The sequence below is a fragment of the Phodopus roborovskii genome, unplaced genomic scaffold, assembly GCF_943737965.1.
Source record: "Phodopus roborovskii unplaced genomic scaffold, PHOROB, whole genome shotgun sequence".
In the NCBI taxonomy this organism is placed as follows: Eukaryota; Metazoa; Chordata; class Mammalia; order Rodentia; family Cricetidae; genus Phodopus; species Phodopus roborovskii.
The window spans coordinates 9500365-9527525 of NW_026126459.1; the positions used below are offsets into that span (position 1 = coordinate 9500365).

Below are 27161 nucleotides of genomic sequence, written 5' to 3' on the forward strand. Positions count from 1 at the left end.
TAGGGCAACATTACAATGTAAAAAGAAAGTGTTGACTGAGCTTGGCTCCTCCAGAGAACTACAGCCTGTGACTCATTTATTATGGGTTTACAATCAGTTCCTAACATGTTAGGTAAAGAAACAAACAACTTCCTTATTTTATGGAGTGCTAACAGAAGAAAACTCGTTAATTTCCTAATTGTTCTCTTGCCCCAGATAGTCACTCTACACATGTAGCTGCAGCAATAAACCTGAGCTCTATAATAACAAATTCTGTTGTCAAGCTCCCTTGGGAAGGTATTACATTTATGTCTGCTGTTCCCAGTGACCTTACCCAGTGTTCATTCTTAAGTCTATAATTATGTATTTGTCATCTGTGTCTAGAATAGTCCATGTATGTTGAAAAAAGTCAATGGGTTTCTATAAAAAGTTTCCTGTAGCCTTTTGTAATGCAGCCCTGTGAGTGAGTTGTTACCTAGGAGTCCACAGCTTCAGTGGAGCTATGATGTTTAATAAATCATTTACCTGTATAGCTTGCTTAAATTTAAGTATTTATGTGTGATTCCACTTCTACCAAAATCTTACCAACTCGAAAGACTTCAGAATTTCATTTTTTTCTTCAGTGTTTGTTTTGCACTGAATAAATCCTGAATATCTCTCCCCTCCCCCCCCCTCTCTCTTATGAGAAGTTGGTAGTTTAGCACCATGAAGAATGAAAGTATGTATTTGGCCCTGTTGAAAATATACTTGCTTCCTTAGACTTCCAGAAGTTCCTATTCCTTACTACAGTCAGCCAGCATCATAGTCCTCAGCCACAATCTAGTCCATGGCTACTGTTTTCTTTGAAGTAGACTTTCACATCCCATTTTATAAATGAGAAAACTGAGTCTTCAAGATTCCATAACATGCCCAAGATTGGGATCCTGGCCAGACTTCTGCTCCCAGGCCTGTCACACCTGTCTCCTGATTCCTAGATTGCTGCTCAGGCTCCTCATCTTCAGCTTGTGTTGACCCCTGTTCCCCTGCTGACACCCTGCAGCCCCTGCTACTCCAGTTTGGTAAATTCTTTTTGTATTAAAATGCTAATCCTTTGCAACTATGTTACAAATCTATAATATCCTACAAATATTTTTTCTCAGTTTTCATTTGTCTTTTTTTTTTTTTAATGTCATGTTAAAACTTTTTCATTTCTAGACATGAGTCTTAGAAAAAAACTTTTCCTGTTTTCATCGTAATAAAGGGATCTGATCTCTATTTTGGTAGCATTTCCTTGTTCTTAAATTAAAGCTCAGATAGGGAGTTCATCCTTGAAAGGCAGCACTGGAGTGTAATCTATGTTTGTTCTTTTTTTAAATGCGGCTGCCCAAATGCCCTACCTGTCTTAAGGAATAGTGAAAAGAATAAAGTTATCTCTGTTGCTCACATGTCTGCTTTTCTCTTTGTGTGTACTATATGCATGAGTGTGCATCTATCTATCTGCATGTGGAGACCAGAGGGCAACTTCCAGTGTCCAGTGTTACTCCTTGGTACCATCCACTTTGTTGTTGAGACAAGAGCTCATTTATGTGAAGCTCACCAATTAAGCTAGAATGTTCACTGCCCTTGTGCTGGGATTACAAGTGTGTACCACTGTGCCTGTTTTTTTTTTTTTTTTGGTTGGGGTGTGTGTGTGTGTGTGTGTGTGTGTGTGTGTGTGTGTGTGTGTGTGTTGTTTGTTTGTTTTTAAACATGGATTCTAGAGGTCAAACTCAGATCTTTATGGTTTTAAAACATGCACTTTACTGACTGAACCTTCTATACAACCCCTATAAATCTGCTTTTATGTATTATAGGTGAAACAATATTCAGGAAATTGGGAAGGTAAAAGGAGTCATCTATTCTGTGATCTTGACCTTGTTGTCCATTTTCTTTCCCTTTAGGTGAACGAGCTGGATGGCATTCCTCTGATCCTGGACAGCAGCAACATCGATGACAATAACCCTTGTATCCTTGAATATGACCCACAACCTGGTGCTGTGGCCTGGCTTGTCTGTCTTGGTGTTTGTTCAGTATTTAAGATGGGTAGCTCATAGTAGAATGTGCTAATTTTCAAGGTAATCAGAACATCTGAAGATAGCATGTGGCTAAAATGTGTGACAGAGACAGCTCATTCCACCCCTGTGCTGTGTATCATCTTCCAAAGTATGTGTGTGGTCCTTAGAATATGCATACAACACTGGGCTTGTATTCAATGTGGAGATCTTAGACTCCTGTCAGTTGGCACTGATAACAAAGGCTTGATAGAACAAAAGCATGAGCAGCATTCTGTACTCTAGCAATAAGAAATGTTTCTGTGTCCATTGGTTTCCTTGTTAAAGGCCCTGTCCTGCAGACCCCTGCTGCTGAGGTAGGATCTCTGCCTCTTCTTGGGTTGTTGTTCATCCTCCCTAGCTAGTGTTCTGTGTGAGATCTTGATTATTTCTTCACTGTACCAAGTCAAGATGCCAAATAAAACTAATTTAGTACAATGATTAGTCAGGGACCTGGTGCAACCTCTTTAGCTTTGAAATGAAACCTATTTAATTATAAGAACATACCTGATGAGCCAATTTCTGTCCTGCCCTTTGCTCTGGGCCCTGCATGGCCTATGCTTTTGCACAGGAAAGGGGAGTCCTTGTGAAGCTGAAAGTTGAGAGAATAATCTTTGGTTGGACAATGAGGAGCCCAGCCTAGGATGAGTCGGGGTGTTTTAGCCAAGAGAACCTTCCCTTGGGGGCTTCTGCCAAGAAGATAATCACACATTTCAGAGGAAAGTAAACAGAGAAATGCTTAATTTTTCACTAAAGATGCTGCCATTTGCCTAGTTTACAATATAAAATCTTATTTAAAGAGCACAGCAACTCATGAGATCAGGAAAAGCCAAATCAAGAGCTTTAGAAGACCCACCCTCAAGGCTCAAAAGAATTCACACACTGTATGCAGTGTCATCAGTCACTGCATAGTATTCTGAAGATACTTTTTAGCTCAAAGAAAGGAAAGATAAAAGAAGCTTGTTTTCATTGGTGGGGGCAGTAGAAATTGCAGATGTCTTTCCAGTGAGAACGCCAGTTCATCTTGACCACAGTTCATCTCTACCCACAGTTTACGTTCTTGCTCCCTAAACTGAGAGTGATAAAGGTTTTTAGCATTGGTACTTGTTTTTACCAGAGTCCAAAGGGGAATGTTACAGTGTGCTTCAGGGAGTCATCTTCACAGCACTTTCATCTTTGTTTAATCTTTTTTGCGTGTTTCCAGACAACACATGAAGCAGATGCTGCTATGAGCAGACCCTTTTTGTAGATGAGGAATTAACCCAAAAGTCCAGTCACTTGCCCTGCATGTCAGTAGCTGGTTATCCTATACTGTCTCCATGGGAGTTGCTGACATAAGGTGAGCATATGCAGTCAAATCATATGACCATGTCCATGCAGTAGAAAAATCACTTTAAAGCATATCATGGATGTTCATGCAGACAGCATGCAGGCCTTTGTGGTGATAATGGAGCATTGTGAGACCCTCAGTTCTCCTCTAAATCATTAAGAAAATTGAATATGATAAGGAGATTTAATGTTTGATAGTTCTTTACAGTTTTATTTATTAGTCCCACCAAATTTTAAAGTTATATAAAGTATACAATAGAATGAGCTATATCCTGAAATATCATAACAAAAGGCAAACTGTTGACTTGTCAGAAATGAGAAGGCACTACACTCCAGGGATTTATTTTTTAGTTGTAGGCTATAAATTACGGTCTGGTTACCAAAGCAAATAGAGAAATCTTGTGCACCATGTTGCCCACCTTACCCGTGGGTGTGACCCCACAGCTTCTATGCTTCCGTTTTGCTGCTTTTGCTCACAGCAAGTTTCCTGAGAATCGCCTCCTTACTCCAACATTACTCCTCACCTCCCATTGTTCCTCTTTCTTGGTGCTTTTTGTATTTCTTTTAAATTTATTAATTATGTATACAGTGTTCAGCCTGCAGGTATGCCTGCACAACACAAGAGGGCATCAGATCCCATTATAGATGGCTATAAGCCACCATGTAGTTGCTGGGAATTGAACTCAGGACTTCTAGAAGAGCAGCCAGTGCTCCTAACCATGCAGACATCTCTCCAGTTCCCCCTCCCCTTTTTTTCTTTCTTTCTATGTTTTGTTGAAAATAATGTATTTATGCTGTATGTGTTGGTGCATGCCTGTAATCCCAACACTAACTAGGGAGGTGGAGGCTGGTAGATCTTTGAGTTTAAGGACAGCCTGGTCTACATAGTGAGTTCCAGGACAGCCACAACCAGAACAACATAGTGAGATGAGAGAGAAAGAGACAGAGACACAGAGAGAGAATAATGTATTTTTGAATAGCATTTCTTATTTCAAAGTACTAGAATAGAAGGTGTTTAACTGTGGTTCTGGCACACTCCACACTTTCAATTTTTATTTTAATTTTGAGAAAAAAGTCTTGCTATGTAGCCTAATCTAGTCTCAAACTTTGATGGTCCTCCTACAAGGAGTGTGCCACTGTGCCCAGTATCTCCATTCTTTTTATTCCACCCTTGGAACTGTTTTTCCTTCTGTTGTTTTTTGTCTTTGGAAATGTTATACAGTGTTTTTTTTTTTGTTTTTTTTTTTTAAGATTTATTTATTTATTATTTTGTGGTTATAAGTGCTTGTCTGTGGTGTATGTATGCATATCACATGTATGTGGCCACAGAGGCCAGAAGGTGTTACTGATCTCCTAGAACTGGGGTTACAGACAGTTGTAAGCTGCTGTGTGTGGGTGCTGGGAACTGAACATGGGTCCCATGCTCTCTTAACTGTTGAGCCATCTCTCCAGTCTAGACCCACATACTGTAATAGATATCTTTTGGTACTGCCTGTTTATTTCACAGTTTGAGCATTTAGCTCTGTTTACTGCCACCTCACTTCCCTTGGAGGTCCAGCACCGCAATTAAGTCTGCAGAGCCTGTTCCCCGTTGTACATTATTAAAGGGACTGAGCATCTCCTAAAATGATATGGAAGTGATAGTGCACACTTGAAACCCAGCAGAGATAGCTAGCTACTTAGCAAGATCCTGCTTCATGAGACAAGCAGAAAACCAAACCTTTATAAAACAACATGTTCATTTGCCATATAAATTGTATGTGTTATATTTGTACTTATATACAAAACAAAGTTCTTGGTGAAGTCATTTATTGCACTCTCACTGTGTGTGTGTGTGTGTTGTGTATCTGTTCATGTGAGGAGAGTATGTTTACATGGGTATGTGTATATATGTAAATGCACATTTGCACACAAGTATGTGAAGTCTAGAGCTTTTGCATTACACCTTTTTCTCAGTTACCTTCTTCTTTATTTTTTTTTTTTGAGAAAGTATCTTTCACAGAACTTGAAATGCCTAGATTTGGCTAGGCCTTCTGACCATTGAACTTCAGGGACCTACCTGTCACTGCTACCCCCAGCGCTGCAGTTACACATGATTGTGTATTGATCTACACTCATTTCCATTATTGGACACATAGTGTATGAACACAGGTTGAATGTGCCTGTAGACAGTTTCACTTCTACTTTCGTATGATATATACATGCATGATTTTGTATGTTTCTGTAAACTCTAGGGCCCACAAATGAGAGAAAACATGTCTTTCTTGTCTTTCTGAAACTAATTTAATTTGCTTAATATGACTGTCTCCATTTACATCCATTTTCTTGCAGAAAACCTGATTTCCTTATGACTGAAAAATTCCTTTCTGTACATATACCACAATTCTTTATCCTTTCTGCTGAAGGACATGTAGTTTGGTCCCATAATTTGTCTATTATGAGCAGTGCTGCAGTAAACATTGATGTACAAGTATCTCTGTGATATATTGATTTGAAGTCCTTGAGATAAATACCCAGGAGTAGCATGGCTGTGTCAGCTGCTAGCTTTGCTTTTAGTTTTTTGAGAAACCTCCATTCTGATGTTCATAGTGGGTGAACTGGTTAAATCCCCACCATAATTAAGAGGGTTTTTGTTGTTTGGTTGGTTGGTTTTGTTTTTACTCCCATCCTTGCTGGTATCTGTAGTTCTCTGAGTGCTGTTCTCACTGGGGTGAGATGGAAACTCAGTATCGGTATTTTTTGTGTGTTTGTTTTTTGCATTTTTCTGATGGGTACAAGTGCTAAACATGTTTTTTTGTTTTTTGTTTTTTTCATATATTTATTGACCAGTCATACTTTATCTTTGAGGATTGTCTGCTCACTTCATTAGCTCATTTAACTGGATTGTTTGATATTTAGTTTTTAGTGTTCTTTGTACATTCTAGATATTACTCTTCTGTCAGATGTATAGCTAGCAAAGATTCCTCCCATATTTTGTAGGCCATTCTGCATTTGATTAATTATTTTTGTTGCTGGTCATAAGCTTTTACTTTCATGAGTTTTGTTTGTTAACTGTTGGCATTATTTCCTTAGCAAATGGAGTGTGCAACAGAATCTTCAAATTTTGGGATGCTTGCTCTTCTTAGGTAGTTCAGGACATCTAAGACCCCCTCCCATGCTCTAGCTGTGCTGTATTTAGTTCTGTGTTTGGAACCTCATAAAATAGGTTTCTTGGGCCAGCAAAATGGATCAGCCAGCAGGTAAGGGGGCTTACTGCCAGTCTTGACCTTTTGAGTTTGATCCTGAAATAGATTCTCCTCCCCTCTTTCAGTGGCTCTTCCTTGGCTCCTTTGTTCCTACCTTTTCTATAACTTAAATGTTGATGTGTGCCTAGATTTTCTGGTACCCAGAACTCTCTTCTGTTGTCTCTGGCAGTGTTGATTGAATGTCTTTTACATATCTGACACCGGTCTTGGCCTTAGGAAAGGCAGGGTGATCTCCAGGAAGGGTGTTGATGCCATCCAAGCTCCAGATGGTAGGTGGCATGGCTCAGTCTGATAACAGTGCTATCCTGTGTATGATCATAGTTCCCATTACCTGTGCACACTTAGGGGCAAACTTAATGCTGACAACTCCCCCATTTCTCATTACCAAATTAGTAGGTCCAAATTTAAATTTAAAACTGATCCACTCTGCCCTATTCAGGGAGGAAACATAGTCAGCCATGAGTTTCCTTTTTAATTCTTCCTATGTAAAGTGTTATCATGTCTTTATTCTTGCATTTATTTATGTTTATTAATTAGGAGGTAGAGCAACTCTAAGCCCAAGAAAACTTCCACAAGGGATCTTCAATTGTTTAGTGAATCTTTATCCTAGGTTAGGCAATATTTTGAATTTGGTTTAACTGATTTAACCTAACCAAGCTTTTAATCAAACTTTAAACACCTTGTTCTGTCTCTCCCTCTCTCTGTTTTTATTTTTCTGCTTCATGTGTGCATTGTATGTGTGTGCACGTGAGAGAAAATATATATTTGGATGTCCCTAGATAAATTATAAATTGGGTATGTAGTGTCCTTGAGCATCCACCAGGTATTGGGGTGGGTCCTGAGATTCTATCAATGTCCATCCTTTCCCATGAGAAATCAGTAGACCTCGCTGTAGACCTTAGACCTCTGCTTCCTCCATCACCTGCAGATGGGAAGACCAGGCTAACTTAACAGAACAGGGTATTCTTTGGAAGCAGCTTATGCAACTAACAGGGATTTCCATTGATAGGGGAAAGCCATGGCTCAGAGGGGAACCTAACCCTGAAGGCCTGTACTGGGGTACTCCTGGGTCAGGGATGTGAGCCCAGCCAGCTCCCAGCTGTTCATCGCCCCCACTCACTCTTGGGTCACCCACAGTAATGACAGAGTAGCTGGTGCCATCGGAAAATTCCAGCTTCACTACCGCAGAGTCAATTTCTTATTTGTCAGTTTATTGTGGCAAGTGGGATTTTTTTGTTGTTGTTCCCAAATAGGAACAGCTGAACTTTATTTGCAATGTTTTTCTTTTCATTCTTTTTTGATCTATGTTTTGATCAGTACTCCTTGATGTGGGTTTTTTTTTTTTAATATATTGTTTTTATTGGGGGGATTGGGTGGGGACAGGGATAGAAAGAGAGCCCAAACTGGGTTGTCATGTGTATTTTATGACCCCCCCACACACACACTCTTTAATCTATCTCATCTCTAAATCCCCCCTTGTGTTCAAAGACTACATTTGATTGTGTGTGTTTTAATAGAATTTACTTACGTAGAGAAATGTAAGGCTTTATAAGACTAATAACATGTAATCTGTGCTGAGGAAACATGACATAGTAGCAGGTGCATCTGCTCTAGGGCCAAATAGACCTGGACTTACTATTACTTCTTCACTCCAGGTATCTCACTAACGTTTGAGTCTCTACCACCCTCTCTCAAGTTGTAGTGACTGAAATACCATCATGTGTATAAAGCACCCTGCACGTAGCTCCTTAGCAAGTAAGGGTTCTTGTGCATATAGCTTATTGTGGCTCTTAGTGCTTACAAGAAAGGTAAATTTTCATCTGTGATTGCTCTCAGTGCTGATACTGCAGGAATGACATCCAGAGCAAAATGAAGAGTGCACAAATATTACCACAGGCCAGCAGTGTACATTAGGTGGATCTCCAATGTGTACATGTGTCTGTTAGCAGATGTGTGCCAGTACCATTTCTAAGTATTTTCAAGTTGAAATAAACTAGGTGTTTATCAGTAGTTAAATAGAAAAATAAATTGTGCTTGTGCTTGTCATGGAACTCAGTAAGCAAGAGATTGATAATCTGATAGAAGCTGGATATACTATGCACTTGTGCTATATGATTCCTCTGTGGTAGTAGACAGAAGAGTGGTTATGGGAGCTGGAGATGTGACTATTGTTAGAAAGGCACCTGGGAACACACATATGAAAAAAAAAAAAAGATCAATATGCACATTGCACTGTGCATGCTGCACAGTTTTCTTAAGAGTTGGGGAGTAATTATTTCAGTTTTACAAATGAGGAGACTGATGCTGCTCAAGAGTTTAAGTTGCAGTCAGAACTTCCCCAGCTCATGTGTGTAAGGGCCAGGGCAACCCTAGGTTTGTCTGATTCCATGGCTAAATCCTTTGTCCTAATTAGAAAATCTAGATTTCCATCTGAGCCTCCTTTCTGCTTGGACAACATGCTTCTTTCAATGGCATTTTCTTGAGGAAGAGATGGGTGCAGCTGTGTTATGTTAATCCTGGTGACAAGCATGTAGTATGTGCTAATCAACTGATAAAAGGTGTTGTCCTGTCTGATCTTAACTAATGAGTTAGGTCAGCAGCTGAGTGCTGAGTTGGTAGCCATCTTAGGATATATGTCCAGCTCCTTTACCCTTTAAGACTTGAGTTGTATGTCTTCTCTGGGAATTTCTCCATGATCGCCCTTTGGTCAAGTCAGGTGCTTCAATTTTGTCTGTCATGGTTGATAAACAGGTCACATAAATAAAACACCTTTATCAGTTGACCTTTTCTGTTAGGAAACCCATCCCAGGTGTCTTTGTGGTCCTGTTCCCTGAAGTATATCCTTTATCCTGGGTCCATGGATTCATAGAACTGTGACTAAAATGTGTTTCAAGGCACCTTTTTGTTAGTAATATCTTAAATCATAGGTGAGAGAAGAATCTTTAAAAAGTGAGATGCCCTTGGTGGGCAGGGTTGGTCTCTACAGAACTTCACAGAGCTTTTTACTAGTCTTCGGTGCATTTTGGAACCCTGCTTTGGGAAACTGGAACCGTGTTTCTATTTATTTAGTTTTTTTCCTTTGGCCATGATAAAAGCAACTGAAGAAAGAAGGTATTTGTTTTAAGCTCACGGTGTAAGAAACCATCTATAATGGTGAGGAAGTCAGGGCAGCAGGAGCTTGAGACAGCTGCCACATTGTCATAGTCAGAAAGCAGAAAGCTGTATGCTCCTGCTCCGCTTCCTTTCTGAACTGAGTCCACATTTTAGCCACTGACCTAAGCCACCAACCCCAGTTAACCTAGTCAAGGTAATCTCTTCCTGGTGTACCCCAGAGCCCAGTCTCCCTGGTGATTCTAATTTTGTCAAGGTGACCCTATCTCCTGCAGCCATACCTTGGTGAAATTGAGAATTTGGAATGCTTTTTTCTGTTATGTTTCTTCATGAGGAACCCAACTTAATAACAGTAACCAAAGCGCATCAGAGAGAAGTTGCTAAAGGGAAGTTCCACAGGCTATTCACAGACCCCTACAGTAGGGAGCTGTGGATTTCATGTTCACCAGTGAGTGAAAAGTCTCACTATACCTTCCTGCTTCCATATTTCACTGTACCCAACCTCGGGGACATCTCAAAGGACTCAGCTAATGACTAGGAAACCTTGTTGCTAGAGTATGTGTTTCCTGCTCTGGAGAGGGCACTCTTACAGTTGTTTGCACTCAGTGGTAAGCAGCCAAGCAACACTCAAGACCTTGTTCCATTGTTGATCTGACATCAAAAACCAAATTACAATAGTACTGCTTTCCTTTAAATTTCTAAATGTTCTTTCCACAAATAAGTTTTGATTTAAAGATATAAAGTCTCCCTGGGTTTGGTGGCACCCACCTTTATTCTCAGCTCTTGGGAGGCCAAAGCAGGTGGATCTCTGTGAGTTTGAGGCTGACCTGATCTACATTGTGAGTTCCAGACCAGCCAGTGCCACATAGTAATAAGACTCTTGTCTTAAAAAAATAATACAAACCAACCAAAATAAAAAAAGTAAATTCCCTTTCCCTTGCCTACTATGAAGAGATAATATATAATTTGAACTTTTTTGTCTACCAAAAGCTAGTGAGTGCCCACACAGAAGGTAAGTGAGTACACAGTAGAGGCTCCTTGTGGGAAGGCAATGAGCAAGACCCGGACCTCTGGCTGGGAGTGCACTAGTGATACTCAGTGCACATCCTCTATCCTCAAACTCCCTTGACAAGATTTCAAGTCACTGCCATGTAGATGGAAAGTGAAGACCTGTTTGTGTAGCATTGTTGTTGTTCTGGCAGTGGCACCCAAGAAAAGGAACTTAGAATCCAGAGGACATGGACATGCTGACATGTATGCTCTTTTAGAAAAGTGGGCCGCCTTTCCTTAGGTTGTTTTAGCAAATGACCAAACCCATTTAAAATGAATCCATACAATCAGTGTTCTGGAGTTGTGTTGCTCCTGATTTTATCTGTCTTCCATTGCCAGAGTCACTCAGGTTTTAATTGTGAACAGACTGCTGTGTACCCTGGCCTGTCTTTGAAGTTGGCAGTAAGCGTTATACATAGAGGCATGATAGGTGCATCCCTGGTTTGTCTGATAGCCTTTACTCTGGGGAGTAGGAGTGAACCAAGCTTTGCTATATCTGGTTTCTCCTCACCAGAAGGGTCCCAGGCTGATTCTCATATCTGCTGTGTCATAGATGACTGCTTCTTGCCTTCCTTTCATCTGCCCAAGAGTGGACACAATACTGTTTGTTAAGGAAGTGTCATGAGAGGGATGTATATGCTGTGTGCTTGGATGTCCTGGACACACCAAACACAAAGCTGTCTGGTCTTTGATATTATATAACACCCACTCTTGTTCCTAAAACCTGTGTAAGTCTCAGTTTGAAAGAACAAAATTGGAAGTTCATGCCTAAGTAATTTTACCTTAGTTATCTTCTGGGGCATTTTTAATTTAAAACCAACAAGAAACTTTTGTCAGGCCTATAAGATGTCTTATCACAAAGATGCTTCTTACCAAGTCCAATGATATGAATTTCATCCCAGGAAACCAACATGGTAGAAGAAAACCAGCTCCTGTACAGGTTTTCCTCTGAACCCTATATATACACACATGTACATAAACACATAAAGTAAATGTTCTGTTTTGTTTTTTGAGACAGGTCTCGCTACATCATTCTGGGGATCAGGAACTTTATAGGGCAGGCTGGCCTCAGACTTACAGAGAGATCTGTCTGCCTTTACCTCTCAAGTTCTGGGACTAAAGGCTCATTTCACATGTGGCTAATAAATGTTTTTGTTTTGTTTCTAAATTATATACTCAGTATGTTGACAGAAATATTTGGCACATCTCCTGGTTTCTCTACAATGCAAAATGTGTAATGTAGTAGAGTGAGTTTTTAAGTCTTAACTTTGTAGTTTAGCACTTTTATATCCAACTTAACAAAAGTAGCAAGGCTGCCCCCATGCAATGGCTGCTTGCCATTGCTGCCTCTGAAGAGCTGTTCTCTGGTTCCTAGAAGCCTGTCTACAGTGAATTGTACTCCTTTTCAAAATCACAACCCTAGTCACAGGAAGCCCAGTGTGATTTGTATGCTACACCTATCTCCAAATGTCTTCACAAACACAATGTCACAGGTGCTGTTGTCCCACTTAAGTTCCCTGACCATAGTCATCCCAGAGGGTGAAGATTTGTCTTCAGACAAGCTGCAGAGTTTAGAGTGAGAGTAGTATGGTTGCTGATGGATATAGTGCAGAGAAGTTCCTGGCACAGAGTCTGCCTCATAAACAGTATTACTACTCAGGTATCAGTTTTCCTATAAAGTTACTGTTTGTGTATTCTTTTTGTGTTAACTTCCTGTATTTCAAACAAAGGTGACTGGTTATGTTTAGAAAATTAGTAACATTAAAATTGCTATTCTCAAATACCATTGCCATGAGTAGTCTACATTTAGTAAGACACTTTAGAGATTGGGTAGCTGATTGCCATAGAGAAACATGTTCTAGGTAACCCTGAGTAATTGCCAGGATTTTTGTCTAAAATGACTTTGTAGAAACAGTCATTTTCTCTGGACAAAACATTGACAAACCACAGCTGTTCAAAACTGTTAAATAGTAACTCACTGCTATTTTATTTTTAAAGCTATCATTCCTAGCAGGAAGTGTATTCTCTGTACTGTTGTTTTTCTAGGACCAATACATTAAAAGAGAAAAATATATTTTGTTTGATCCTGTAAAGGATATTATATTCTCCTAGCCTTAATTATTTATTATTTCCTTGTGACGAAATTATAGATGCCAAACCCTTAGACTGCTGATTTGGGGAAGAAAGGTAGACAGGAAACAAAGGTTATGGGAGATGGAATAAGCTGACCAGTAGATGTTGGAGTGTGGCAGGGAGAGGAAAGGGACTGAGAGAACAAAGAAATAATGACTGAACACTTACCATTTTTTGATGAGAAAGACATGAATATCTGAGAAGCTCAGTGACCTCAACGTAAAGTACTTGTAGTTCAAGCATGAACACCTGAGCTTGGATCCCTAGAACCCATGTAAAAAGTCAGTTGTCTATATCTCTTACTGAAGACAGAGACCAGCCAGATCTGCAAACTCCAGGTTCAGTGAAAGAAAGACCCTGTTTTACCAATAAATTAATAATAATAATAGTAATAGTAATAAATAAGGTGAAACAGTAGAGGAAGATACCTAATGTTGATTCTGGCTTCCATGTGTACATACATGTGTACAAACATAGACCATACCTAAGCACACGAAAATAATTTTCAGAAGATTCATGCTTAAATGCATTATAATCACACTTTTGAAAGACAAAGAATTTTAGAAGTAGCAAGAGAAGAATGTCTTGTAACATGAAAGAGCAGTCAACAAAGATTATTTGATGTTTATTGTCAGAAACCTTCAAAGTAGGTCTTGAGGTGATGTGTTCATTGTGTATAGGGTGTGGGCGTTAAAAGACCTACCATCCAAACATACTACCATGTCTGTCTTCAAGCATGAGAAATTAAAATATTCCCAGAGAATTGGGCTAAAGGAGTTCAATCCTCATTGCCTGACCTTGTAGAAAATGTTCAAGGGAGACCTATAGTATGAAATTAGAAGTCACTAGATGGAACCTGGAAATCTAATGTTCTGGTTTGCTTTCTGTTACTTGATAAAACTTGTGAGCAAAAGCAGCATGGGAGGAAAGAGTTTATTTGGCTTATGCTTCCAGTCAGGGTCCATTTTGAAAGGAAGCACAGGTGGAAACTGAAGCAGAAGCTATGGAGGAAAGCTTACTGGCTTGCTTCCGATAACTTGCCCAGCTTGGCACTGCCCCAGATCAATCAAGAAATGTCACACAGACTTACCTATAGGTCAGTTTTATGGAAGCATTTGCCTTTTCCCACATGAACCTGATTTGTATCAAGTTGACAGCAATAAATAAATGAATGAATGAATAGATAACCAGCATAATTGTGAAGAAATTAATTGATAAGGGTAAATCCTTGAAATAAAAAAAAGAGTTCAAAATTTTCATCATAAAAAGTGAACCACACACAAAAGCAGAAATAATGCCAAGAGTCATAAACCTGACAGAAAACAGTAAAATGACATAAAAGTAAATCCTTATCAGTAATTAAATAAGAATAGATGCTCTTGTCACAAGAGTACTTAACAGTAGGTGAAATGTGATCCAATTATGCTATCCATAAGAGATTGCTTGGACTCAGAGACAGAAAAGGTTAAAAGTGTAGAAAATAACTGAGTAATAAGCAAATAAGGTTTACATCAGACAAAATGTACTCTAAAGCTAAAGGGGTTACAAAAGACATTGAGGGGCATAATATACATAGTATCAAAAAAACTCAACATAGCAAGAAAAGAGACATGATGGCTGCACAGGTTAAGCCACTTGCCACCAAACTTGAAGACCAGAGTTCATTCCAACTCCAGCAAATTATCCTCTGACCTACACATACTGTGGCATGCATGTCCCCCCAACACACTAAAATAAATATTAAAAGTTTTTAATTAAAAATATTACAAAGAAGTATAAAAATGTACATATCAAAAGCACACAAAAGTATATGAATCAAAAACTGACAAGTCTAAAGTAAAAGGGTTTTTTTGTTGTTTATTTTGTTTTTGTTTTTTCAGTTTTTCGAGGCAGGGTTTCTTTGTGTAACAACTCTAGTTGTCATAAACTCACTCTGGACCAGGCTGGCCTTGAACTCACCACCTACCTCTGCCTCCCAAGTGCTGAGATTAAAGGCATGCACTGCCACCACCTGGCTTAAAGTTTTCTTAATGGTTGTCAGTGCCCACCTTTGAATAGTAGGGAGAATAGTCTGTCAGAAAAAGAGGAAATGCAGAGACTTTAAACGGTCTTCCACAGCTACATCAACAGCACACAGAATGCATCGGCATGCTTCTGGAGCATTTCCCAGGATAGACCCTATATCACAACACAGATTAATCCCAAGTAGATCTTAAAAGATAATTAACATGGACAACTTTCATAACTTTATGAAATTAGGTGATAAAAACCAAAAGCTGGATCTTTAAGTTAGGTAGCCTGCATCTACATGGTTATGAAAAAGGAGAAAAGACTCCTATTACTAAAATTAGAAATGAAATAGGGACAATACTTTACTGATTCTATAGAAATAAGAATTATAAAGGTGCTGTGATAATTGTATACCTACAATTTGGTTAACCTGAGTGAATAAATTTCTAGAGATTTGAAACTGTATTTAAATTGCTAAGGAATGGAGGCTGAGTATACCTGTATCAGGTAAGAAGATCAAAACCCTGCACTTGATGCCTTTTCTGGTGAAATCTACATTCACAGAACTAACACTGGCCATTCTCAAACTTTTCCATAACATTGAAGAAGGAGTAACCCTTCTTACTTCATTCCATGAGAGGAACATTACCATATAAATTAGTTTGGGGAAACACTATAAGAGAACTACAAACCAGTATTCCGTGTGAATACTGACATTGAAATCTTCAAGAAAATACTAGCAAACTAAATTCAACTGCATATTAAAAGGATTATATGAAACAGTCCAGCAAGGTTTGCTCCTGGAATTCAGGGATGACTCAACCTACTAAATTGGTTATATTGATAAACCATATTAACAGAGCAAGTAAAAAAGATTGCATGGTCCGTTCTATTGGTACAATAAAGGCATTTGACAAAATTCAGTACCTTTCATGTTAAAAAACAGTCAGCAAACTAGAAATTCATTGTAGATATCACAGCATAATAAAAGCTTTGTAAAAAGTACACAGCATGTATCACCTTCAATGGTAGAAGATTGAACACCTTCCCTCTGAGATGAAGAACAGAGCAAGGGCAAGGATGCCCACCTACCCACCCTTTGGCTTTTCAAGCATAGCCCTGGCTGTCTTAGATTTCTCTATCTAAACCAGGCTGTCCTCAAACTCAGAGATCTGCCTGCCTCTACCTGCAGAGTGCTTGGATTAAAGCCACGAGCCCCCACCCCCCGGCTTGTTTTCTCACTTCCTACTTGACATAGTTGTGAAGGTTCTAGCCAAAGCTACTAGGCAGGGAAAAATGAAGGGCATCTGAGTTGGAAAGGAAGAAATGAAGCTGTCTGTATAGGTGATTAGCTATACATACAGAAAACTCTTAAGTGTTCTGTTCTAGACAACACTATTGTAACTAATAAATGAATTCTACAAAAATAGTAAAATATAGAACCAATGCATTAAAAACAATTGCATTTCTGTATACTAATGAACCTTGTGAAGAAAAAGTGTTACATTTATAGTAGCATCATTAAAATACTGAGAAATTAACTTACCCAAGCAGCTAGAAGACTTATACAATGAAAGTGTTGTTGAAAGAAAAGTAATCTATGAGAGTGGAAATACACTTGTGTTCATGAGTTGAAGGTTTTAATATTTCTGTCAGTAATTCCCAATTATTAGTATATCTTTAGATTTAGTACAACTCAATAGGAAAACCTATTCTGAAATTCATAGGATCTCAGGGAACACCAAAACACTGCTAGAGTCCTCACGATTCCTAATTCTACAAATTTATCTAAGTTTTAAAATTGTCATAGAGACTTGTGAACTAGTACAATATAATTCAGACCCAGAGATAAACACCTGCATATACATGTAGTCTCATAATTTTTGACAAGGATGCTGATAGGAAGTCGGGCTCAGAGGTTCCCATGCAGAGAGAGTCAGAGCAGCTCTCCTGCCACCTCCTCCTAATTATGTATTCATGGACAACTCTTTCTGATCCTGTCTAAGTCTTCTGGCCCATTCCACTTCTAACTACTGACTTCCTGGAGGCTTTTGAGAGAGGACGGGCCAGAAGCAGCATATCATCAGCATAGCCATGTGACTCATGGCCAACCTCCTCCCGGGGGGAGGGGGAACTAGTAACATCACCAAGGACAGTGGGTCCAAATGCCCAGGCCCCTGGCATTCACAGGATGGGACTTTCCTGGCTCGACGATGCCTGCTGTGTCTTGTCTTCTCTCAAATCCAGCAGCTCTTTGCTATTTGTGTTCTTCATTTAATTCTTCCTAGTGCAGAACTGTTTTTGACCCTCGGCTACGCTCTATTAGTTCTGAAATGTCATTAGTGCTAGACCCACACTAATCTCCTGTAATTTAGATGGGATTTCTTTCTTGAGTCCACATTTTCATTTCATTTTGAACATTAGTTTATTAGCTATTTCTAAAAGTATTTTACATAGATTGTTGGTCTGAATGCTATCTGCAGGTTGCTGTTGTCCTGTGGGCTTTTTATAGTGAAAGTAACTTTTTTCAAGTCTCGATCTTGATCATTCTTCCCTTCCTTAATGTCTGGGCAGAATATGAAACTCAGATTGTTAGGAGGAACGCCTGCCCTGCTCCCTTGGGGGTTCAGTCCCCACAGGCAGAGGAATATGCTTGGAAGCTATGTGGCCTTGAGATGGAAGGTGAGTGCTGGAGGCACATTACCTATGTCTATGCCCTGGCTTCACCACTTTTTATTGCAGGGCACAGGACAGGTTACTTGACCTCTTGGTTTTGGGGATCTTGGTTTCCTCTTCAGTAGGTTGAGGATAACCATAGAGTTAGTAAGTGCTTAAGCCAGCTATGTTCTGTCACATTCTAGGTTGGAAGAGACTCTTTGCCGTTGTTTTTATTACTACTTTTCCTGTTTTATGCAAATACACTGACCCTTCTCTTCTCAGGCTTGACATTGGGGTAGACACTGAAGTGAATTCCTCTTTCAAATCTTTGCCTGCACTGTGTGTGGTAGTGTGCTCTGAGTAGGTTCAAACAAAACAATGTTTCTCTTCTATTCAGAGTTCTATGTATGGTATAAACATCTCTTCACCCAGTAGGTTGGGCCTTGCTGTTTCTTCTGTGTCCTGAGTTCCTCTTTCAGCCATGATATTGTTAGTGGGGACCTGAGTATGACTGGAAACCTGGGCATTGTTTTCTTTAGAAGGCTAACATTCTGTCCAGCTGTCCCCACAACAATAATGCCATGTGTATGTGTTCCTTAACATCTCACAGACCAAATCTGACACAGGAACTGAGTAAGCTGTCTCTGGTTAAATGATTGGATCACTGAAACTCTACTGCCAAAGGCAACAGCTCAGATAAGACAGGAGCCCAGTTGATGAACAACACACACTCGCTAAGAATCAGGGAACACAGGAAGGAAAGCATCCCCAGAGTTCTATAGAATACTGCTTCTATGCCTGTGCTCAGTGCACGTGCTGGACACTTCTTAGCATGCTGCATGCCGTGGCCCATTTAGTCTCAGAAGTGACGTCAGAATGCTGCCCCAAATACAAATGGAACCACTTGTGGCCCCAAAGCCCTTTGGTGTGGTCTGGGTTAGAAGTGGTATTGGTTGTTTCTGATCCTGAAACCTGTAGTGTGATAGGGATGCCAGACTGTGCCTGCTTTGTACCACGCTCTGCTTTGAAGTGGGTAGTAAAAAGGATTCCAGAATATGTAATGTACAAAATTAGTTTCAGTGCTCTAAGATCCTTCACCACCAAAACCCTGTGAGGACAAGGTACCTGTGAGTACAGCCCTTGCTCGCCACAGAAGCATTTGGAGTGGGCAGTGCGAGTGATGACTGCCTGGCAGGGAGAAGGTCGTCTTCCCATGACTTCACTGCCAGCTGGATGGGCCCACAGTATGTTTTCTTTCTCATCTTGGATGCTGGATGATGTGCATCTGGGATTGAAGGAGAGGGCAAGGAACCCAGCCAGGGTCCAGACAGAGGGCAGTATGTGGCATGGTTCCCCACCCTGCCCACAGATGCTATCAGGAAGTGGAGCTTTAAATGGTTGAGAGATGGCTTTGAGGAGGAGGCCCTTGAAACAGTGTCCTACCTCATCTCTAAAGGTCACTCTAGGAAAAGTAAGTTACATGTTGTAATGACAGTGAACGTAGACTTTGGACAAAGGAGCAAGTCTCCATCCAATGACAGCTATTCAGGCAGTTTTACACCATCTCTGAAATCTCTGTCTCCTTGTGGTGGAAAAGGCAGGAAATCACCTAGTCTTTAAAGAGGCAATGGTTCTGAGGGGTCTCTCCCGTGTAGGCAGAAACTACTTGCTATTTGTAGCACTGTATTTAGGACACATATTCTCCATATTGTGACCTATATATAATTCACAAATGTGGCAGTTTCTTTTTTTCTTTCCCACCCTCTTCTATTTGTTTTTCCTTTTTACTGCTTTCGGGGTTGGCAGGTAGCCATTAATTAGTAAGTTGACAGGTATGCACACATGACTTGAGCTGTGATGTGTTAGACACTGTTAAGACAACAGGCTGCAAACCATGAAATAGCACATGCGGCACTCACTGAAACACTCAGCACAGATGTTCCCTTGTATTAAAATACAAAATGAGAAGAAAATTAGATACCAGATAGTCCAACAATTTAGGGCAATAGGAGGAGCCCAGTGTGGGTGGTTTGCGGTGATTACTGCATACACTGGTTCCAGCACCATACAAGGAACTCGGGAGGATCTTCCTCTCTAGTAGAAATGAAAACAGTGTGTAGTGAATGAGTGTTGATAACCAAAGATAATGATAAAAGTTAACAGTAAAATGAACTTTATTATGAAAGCCACAGAAATATCTTGAATGTCTAGAAATGGTTGGCCTGTGCAGAGAAACCTATGCTTTGTGGAAGAATAGACACCTTTCTCCATGGAACTCCTCCATCCTGTCTGCCCATTCCTCTCCATGAGCCTCCTTCTAGCCTCTGTTCTGAACACAATTCTACAGCTGCTTCTCAAGTAGCATTGTTTAACCCTCCTTTCCATGAATTAATCCTTCCTCTGTGGGGAGGGTGGATGGAGGCCACTCAGCTCCTACCAAGAGGCCAGGGGTGCTGAACACACTTTGTTCCTTATCCATACCCCCCATGTTTTTCCTGCTTTGTATGATGAAAATAAGCACACTTGGGTTTTAGTAATGTAAGCATTTCTACAAGTTTTATAACAGGACTTCTTGCTATGCTCTAAACCTGTTTTTCATAGTTTGAACACTTTCATGGTATGGTTTGTAAAGGCCCTTGAAGGAGACTTGTCACTGACTGTTCTAACAGTGTAGTTTTGTTGGAAGAGCTTTATGCCCGCTGTCTGCCCTATAGCAATAGCTCCTCTAAAGCTGTATGCAATAAATCCTGTTCCTTTACTGGCTCACTGACTAAAATAACTTTTCAACATATTATGTAGGTGAAGAGTAGCTATTATATGGTATGCATATACTGGTATTATGTCAAGTACATTTATATCCTAAAATTCAAGTAAGAAAGGTAAAAATTCAAATAAACAATATTTAAATTGCTGTCAATGAAATAAATACAAATTTTCTAAACCCATACTTTTAATAGTTTCTTGCTTATTGGTTCCTTGCATATTCAAGGCAACAAGTCAACATCTGAAGGGTAGCATACTTCTTTGGTCTTTTGTCCTTACAACCTCTTAGCTCTCAGAGGCCACAGGTCACACACATGTGATTGGTCCTGGCCAACTAGAGGTTAGAACTGAATTTTTAGACACTGAAATTGGTTCCCTAACATATATGAAAATTATATGAAATATATAAAACTGTTTATTACTTCTTGCCAGCTATTTGCCAGCCCTTAGTCTCAGCAGGCTCCTAGACAGGGGTTGGGCCTTGACAACAGCCATCCTCAGACTTGAAGTCTGTTGGGTTTGATTCCTAGAAACATTCTGCCTAAATGAAGTCTATCTTGACAGGTAACATTTTAACTCAGTTGATTATACTTTAAAATTGATTTGCACATAAGTTTTGGTACTAAGCTGCTTGTGAAGTTGCCCCTATAATTTTCTGCCCACTAATATTGAGTCACCTAACCTGTTCACAGCTCCAGCTTAGCATGGACCCACCAGTGCCAGCTAACGCAGGTGTTTTCAGCTCCCCCCCCACCCCCCACACCCCCCCACCCCTGGTACAGCAGCAGCAGCATGGTGCCAACTGACACTGTGGTCTCTGGCCTACAACCAGAGTCACTCTGGTCACAACACCAGAGTGTCCTGCAGAAGAGCTCCGGTGCTGATTGCGGGCCCTTTCAAGGCAGTTTTGCGACAAACAGGCTCATGCCTTCTATTTGTAGTAGCTATGGAAACAGTAGAAGCGCTCTCTCCAGAGCTGAGCATACAATAAAGGACTTGAAGTGTTGGTAGGATTAGAGACTTTAGAAGATGTTGAATTTTCTCCCCCACTCTTTCTTGTTCCCTGTCCTTTTACAGAGGGAACAAGAGGGCAATGTGAATATTAACTGGGACTTGTTTTAATCTCCCTTGTGACACTTAAGACTGTCTAGTTCTGAACTGACTACTCAGGCTGCAGCCTTTCACAGCACACTAACAAGGAGCCCATACATATTCATGAACTAGGGCTGCGGATCAGACAGCTCTTAAGATTGTATTTTGCAGTGTTTTTCTTTTCATTCCAATCTTCTAAAAGAATACTTTCTCTTTGTCATCTATGAGTACTAAGTTATCATCAGATAGGTGCTGTGGCACAGTAGTTAATAATGTTGTACTTTAAATTTCAAAACTCTGGAGAGAAAGGATGTTGAGTATTTTCACCATAAAGGAACAGTGAGTAAAGGTGCTTGTAAGCCTGGCAACCTGAGTTTGATCCTAGAATCGACATTGAAGTGAAGAGAGAACTAACTCCACAGAGCATGGACATATGGGATACCCAGCTAACACAGTTGTTCTCATTCTCCTCCTCTTCCCCTTCCTGGTACAGCAGCAGCGGCATGGTGCCAACTGCCATTGTGGTCTCTGTGGCCTAGTCACAACACCAAAGTGTTCTGTAGAAGAGCTCCAGTGCTGACCTTCATACATGCACAATGGCACACATGCTCCCCAACACAACACACACACACACACACAAATTTTAAAAAGGAAAAAGAGGGCCAGCAAGATGGCTCAATGAAAGTAAAGGCACTTGGTCTGCAAGCCTATCATCTTGAGTTGATGCCCCAGAACCATGTAAAGGTGTATGGAGAGACCTCACTGTGTCCACAGAGCTGCCCTCTGACCTCTATAAATATAGCATGCATGCCCCTGTACACCATGCATGAACACACACACTAGTAGGCAAACTAATAATAAAATTGTTGGATGAAATAGGTGTGCACATTGTTGTGTATGCACATATTTACATTGAAATGTCACATGGAGCCCCAAAATATGAACAATCTTATGTCTTTGATATGTAAGTTTAAAAGTTTTAAGTTAAAAAGAAAAATTAGAGCCTGAACACCTAATAAAAGTAAACTTAGAAATCTGAAGCCCTGGACAGTAGTACCCAGATGTTCTCATTTGAGTTGAAACAGTCCAGAGGACCTTTAGGCAGTGTTTGTTATGTTGATGGACAGCACCATCAGTTGCTGGTGCTCACTTAGAGGGAGGGGTGCTTTCTTCTTGTCTGCCTGAAAACATGTGCAGGACTCTGAGCTTTATGGAATCCTAGGAAAGCTGATTGATGCCACTGATAACATGAAAAACCATTAAATACAACGTTGCTTGACAAGTGCTGGTTGCAGTTGATCTTTTATCTCTGACTTCCCAGGTGCTGTGGTGTTAGTTCCAGTATGTTCTTGTGACTATTGTTCTCCCAAACTCCTTCGCTTCCACATCTTGGCACTTTCACTGCAAAGTTGCCTTTTCCTTTTACAGGCAGTAGGCATCATACCAGATATTTTTGGCTTTGGTTTGGCTTGGGGTTTTGGGTTTTTTTATACATAATTTAGCTTCCAAATACTTAGGGGTGAGTTGATGATAAATTGCCATGCTCATGGTATTCCTAACCCTGCTCTGAGATGAATATATATGAAATCAACTTTTCATAGAATTCTGCTGGTGTTTGGTTGTCTTGGCCCTTTTGTTTACACAGTCTAGCATCCTTGCCTGGCTTGTATTTGTATTGAGTTTGCTTTCTTAGAAGCCATGATTCAGGAAACCACTGGGATGTGAAGGCAGAACATTACTGGTATGGGGGTCACTTTGATGCCATCATGGATCTACCTGTGTGGCACTAGAGAGGATGCACTTGCCTTTATACATTCAGCTATTATTTTCCTGCACTGTGCATGACAATGGACAAAGACAGATAACTAAGAAAACAATCATGCTTTAGAAGCTTGCAGTTATTAGAAACACATACAAGTAGTGGGAACTTGGGAGGATTTCAACAAATAGGTGTTGTTCTGGACACTAGGGGCCAGACTGGGTGCTGGAGACATAAAAGTGAATTAAGTATGGTACCTGGCCATGGGGTGCACATAGCTAAATGCAGTGCAGTGTGAGGAGAAGTGTTACTAAAAGTGGGTGCCTGTAACAGCCTTAGTTTACACTGGTGTTGAGAATCAGTGAGGTCCCTGGAAGGTTCCCACAGTACCTGGGACTTCACTGAGAATGGCTGCTGAAAAAGCAGGGATGGAGACCTAATGGCTGTGGAAAGGGGAGAAATGCAAATTTGGATTTTATAGCAATACTTGTGTGGATTTGGTTTTCAGAAAATAAGCAGAGCCCGATAAAGAAGCTGGGCCTTGTCATGATGGACAGGTGAAAACAGTCTTCAACAAGGGGTGATAAGCATGGATTCAACATCCGCCAGCAAGTGCCGCTTCTGTTCTATGCCATCGGAAACAGTCAGCCTCAAGTGGTTTCAGTGATAAACCTTAAAATACCAACAGGTCATTCACCCATTCATTCAAGGCTACGAAGTAGACATTTTCTCTGTGCTAGGCTCTGTCCAAGCACCATAGTCCATCTCACAGGCTGAGGCCAGCCAGCGAAAGGGTCACTCTCAGAAGGAGAACTGACCTGAAGTAGTGTAGATGGGATGGAAAGGGTTATGATCCAGAGTTCATTTATAAAGACTAGAATGGCACAACCTTGTAAAAACCCCAGAAACACCTCTTGATCATACAGTACTCCTGCTTTTAATGCTTGGATTCTTCCTAGTGAATAGATTCAAGTTTGGATTTTGTTTAAGGTTATGGAACTAGAGAGAAGTCTTTTTTTTTTTTTTTTTTTTTGTTTTTTTGTTTTTTTGTTTTTTGTTTTTTGTTTTGTTTTGTTTTGTTTTTTTTTAAACTACTACAAGAAGAGCCCCTACCCTTTTCACTTGGGTTCCAGTTCTGATTGGAAGTTTAGAAATGTCTCAGAACCAGTCCTCTTGCCAGGAAAGTCTAGGTTAGGATCAGAAGCTTGGTCTGATTCCTTTTAGAGCCTCATGCACCAGTCTGCCTTTGGAACTGCCTGAGTGGTGTATCTAATGGCTATCAGGAAAAGGATCCTTCCTTTTTTGTGTGTGCTGGGGACCAAAACCATGACCCAGTGAGTGCTATGTTGTGCAAGCACACTGGACCACTGTGCTGCATCCCCGGCCCTCTGGATTTGATTATTTTGATACTCTATTGATTGTGAGCAGATAGGCCTATTTCTTGGGAATATATTTATACTAGCCTAGGGTCCCATGGTCCCCTCTGAACCAGAGTGAAGACCTAAACAAAAAGCCTATCCTTGGTAGTCTCTGCCTTACAGGATGCTGTATAGCAGCAACTTTCAGTTTTCCTGTCGCCTGAATCATCATGAATAATGCAGTGATGTGACTCCAAGCTTCTATCGTCTTCTTTCTGATGTGGGGACACCAAGCAGGGCATTTCATTTGAGGCCCTAGACATTGGGAGGCAGTGAGGGTCGTGTGCTTTTAGGGCATGAGTGTTTCACACTGAACCTAACAAACCCTTCACAGCTGAGGCTTTGTCTCTGAAATACTGAATGAGAGAAATTCCATGGTGACTCCTAGGAAACCATTCTCACTGATAACTGCACTTTAAACAGAACTAGTTTCCTGTCTGATTTCCCCCACCCCCACCCCACCCCAGTGCCTCTGACTTGTCTGCAGAGCTCCTCTTGTCCTTCCCTAGTGACATGACATAACACCCAGGAGTGTGCATATGTGTGCTGCTGGGTTCATAAACCTCTGGGTCTTTGTCCCCACCACCACCACTGTGTATGTGTGTGTTCATGATCTTGTTCATCAGACACTCAGTGAGCTGTTCCCTGGGGCTGGTTGCTGAATCACACACTGGACACACACACACAAGCACGTGTGCACTGTTAACAGCCTTTGAAATGGTTTCCCCTTTGAGTGCATATTTATATTCTTTCTACGAGTCTAGAAAACCTCATCAGTATTCTTGTACTCCTCCACTGTTTACCTCTAACAGTCATGTGAGTTACTGAAATGAGGAAGTATGCAGTTAAATTCCTTCACTCTGGCTCCAGTTATGATGCAGTGGGTGGTGTATGCTGTGCGTAATCTCACTGAAGACAACAGCCAAAACCAAGATTTCATTGCAAAAATGGAAGAGCAGGGGTTGGCAGATGCATCTCTGCTGAAGAAAATGGGTTTTGAAGTTGAAAAGAATGGGGAGAAACTGATTCTGAAGTCTAATAATGACATTCCCCCACCTGTAAGTACTCTTAATATAAAACTATTCTCCTCCAATCTGTCCTTGCATCCCTGTGACCCTGGAAGTGGGAGGTCATTATAGGGAACATAGAAGACAGGGAGAACTTGCTCTCTGACATGATTACCAGACAGCACTGAATAGTGCTGCAAAGAACTTTTTGGTTAAGCTTTGTAATGCCATTTGCTTAAAATTACAACTCATGCAGATCATGACATATAAAAACATTCTGAAACATATGCATGATATAAAACAGCTTCCTTTTAAAGAGCCAGCATTTACTGCAGTTTTTGTAAGCTGTTGCGTATATCTTTAAAGATCTTCCCAGTTCCCCATGACCATGACGTAAGCAAAGCTCTGTATTTTCCCTTTTATGATTCTTGTAAGTAGATGTGCTGTAGCTATGACTCTGTTTCTTTTGTTTTGTTTTTTCCTTAGTGAATGACCTCTCATCTGAACATGATCAGATCCCATCTCATGGATCTCTCATTTCAGCAGTATATGAAATCCCAAGTATTGGAAATGTAAAGCACAGATGCTGGAACCTCTCAGCCCTTTAGAGTTCAATGTGTATAAGCTACAAGTGGACATTTTCTTTCTTTCTTTGCAGTAAGTGTAACTGTCTGCCTCACCTTTGTCCCCTTGGGTAGAGCGCGCTTTCCAGTCATATACCTTGTGCTTACCGTTATAGTGGATAATAAACATTTTTGAGGGCATAGCCCCTACTTGGCAAAGACTGGGACCCTTGATTGGATCCTGTGCATCCTTTCATATGGCAAGTATGCTTCATTCCTTTGATTCTCTGCTTTTCATTGGATTTCTGAACTCTGGCGGGCACTTGAAGCAAGTTTCTCACTGTGATTAATTCTACCAATCTTTTTTCTTCCCTTCTGCCTTTCCAAAACATTGACATGACTCATTTCCAGTTAATTAATTTGAGAACCCTCCCTCTTCATTTCATGCACTGTGTTGTCACTGAGCCCTGTCCTTTGGAAGTTAGAAAAGAGTGAGAATGGGTGAAAGAACATGTGGCACTTAACTGTTTGCATCCCAGGCTGATTTAGAGTTATGGATTCCATAAAAGGGCAGATGCTTACATTTTGTCCATATTCGTGCCTCTCTGACACAGAAGGGAATATTTGTTCTCCCTTTAATGTGTTGTGCCTCTGTGTAAAAGGAACGCCCATAGCATCTTCTGCTTAAAAGTGTGGCTGTCACAAAAGACTGCGCAGTTTTAGCTTTCTTGCCATAAGCACAAATGTAATTTGGAAGAGCAAGAATATATTGGCATCTATATATAGCTTTTGTTATATTTTTATACCAAGTAGAACTTGACTATGGGGGCACTAGACCCTGGGTAGCTACCTGCATCACTAATAAAATCACTATGAGCTGATGGTTTATGTTGTGGGTGCTTATTAGCATTATTTTTGTGAACAAGCATATTCAAAACTAAACTATCCAGAGAAATTGCGTTGTTCACATTTATA

General features: G+C 40.5%; 1 protein-coding gene across 1 annotated transcript in view; it reads left to right on the top strand.

Annotated features, from left to right (window-relative positions):
• Positions 1 to 25770, top strand: part of Atxn10 (ataxin 10) — a 140223-nt gene extending 114453 nt beyond the window's left edge. The window contains exons 10-11 of the mRNA XM_051189558.1: positions 1899 to 1962; positions 25487 to 25770. Coding sequence (XP_051045515.1) covers positions 1899 to 1962; positions 25487 to 25755 — 333 coding nt within the window. The 3' untranslated portion in view covers positions 25756 to 25770. The remainder of the gene's footprint in view (positions 1 to 1898; positions 1963 to 25486) is intronic.
• The last annotated feature ends 1391 nt before the right edge of the window (positions 25771 to 27161 follow it).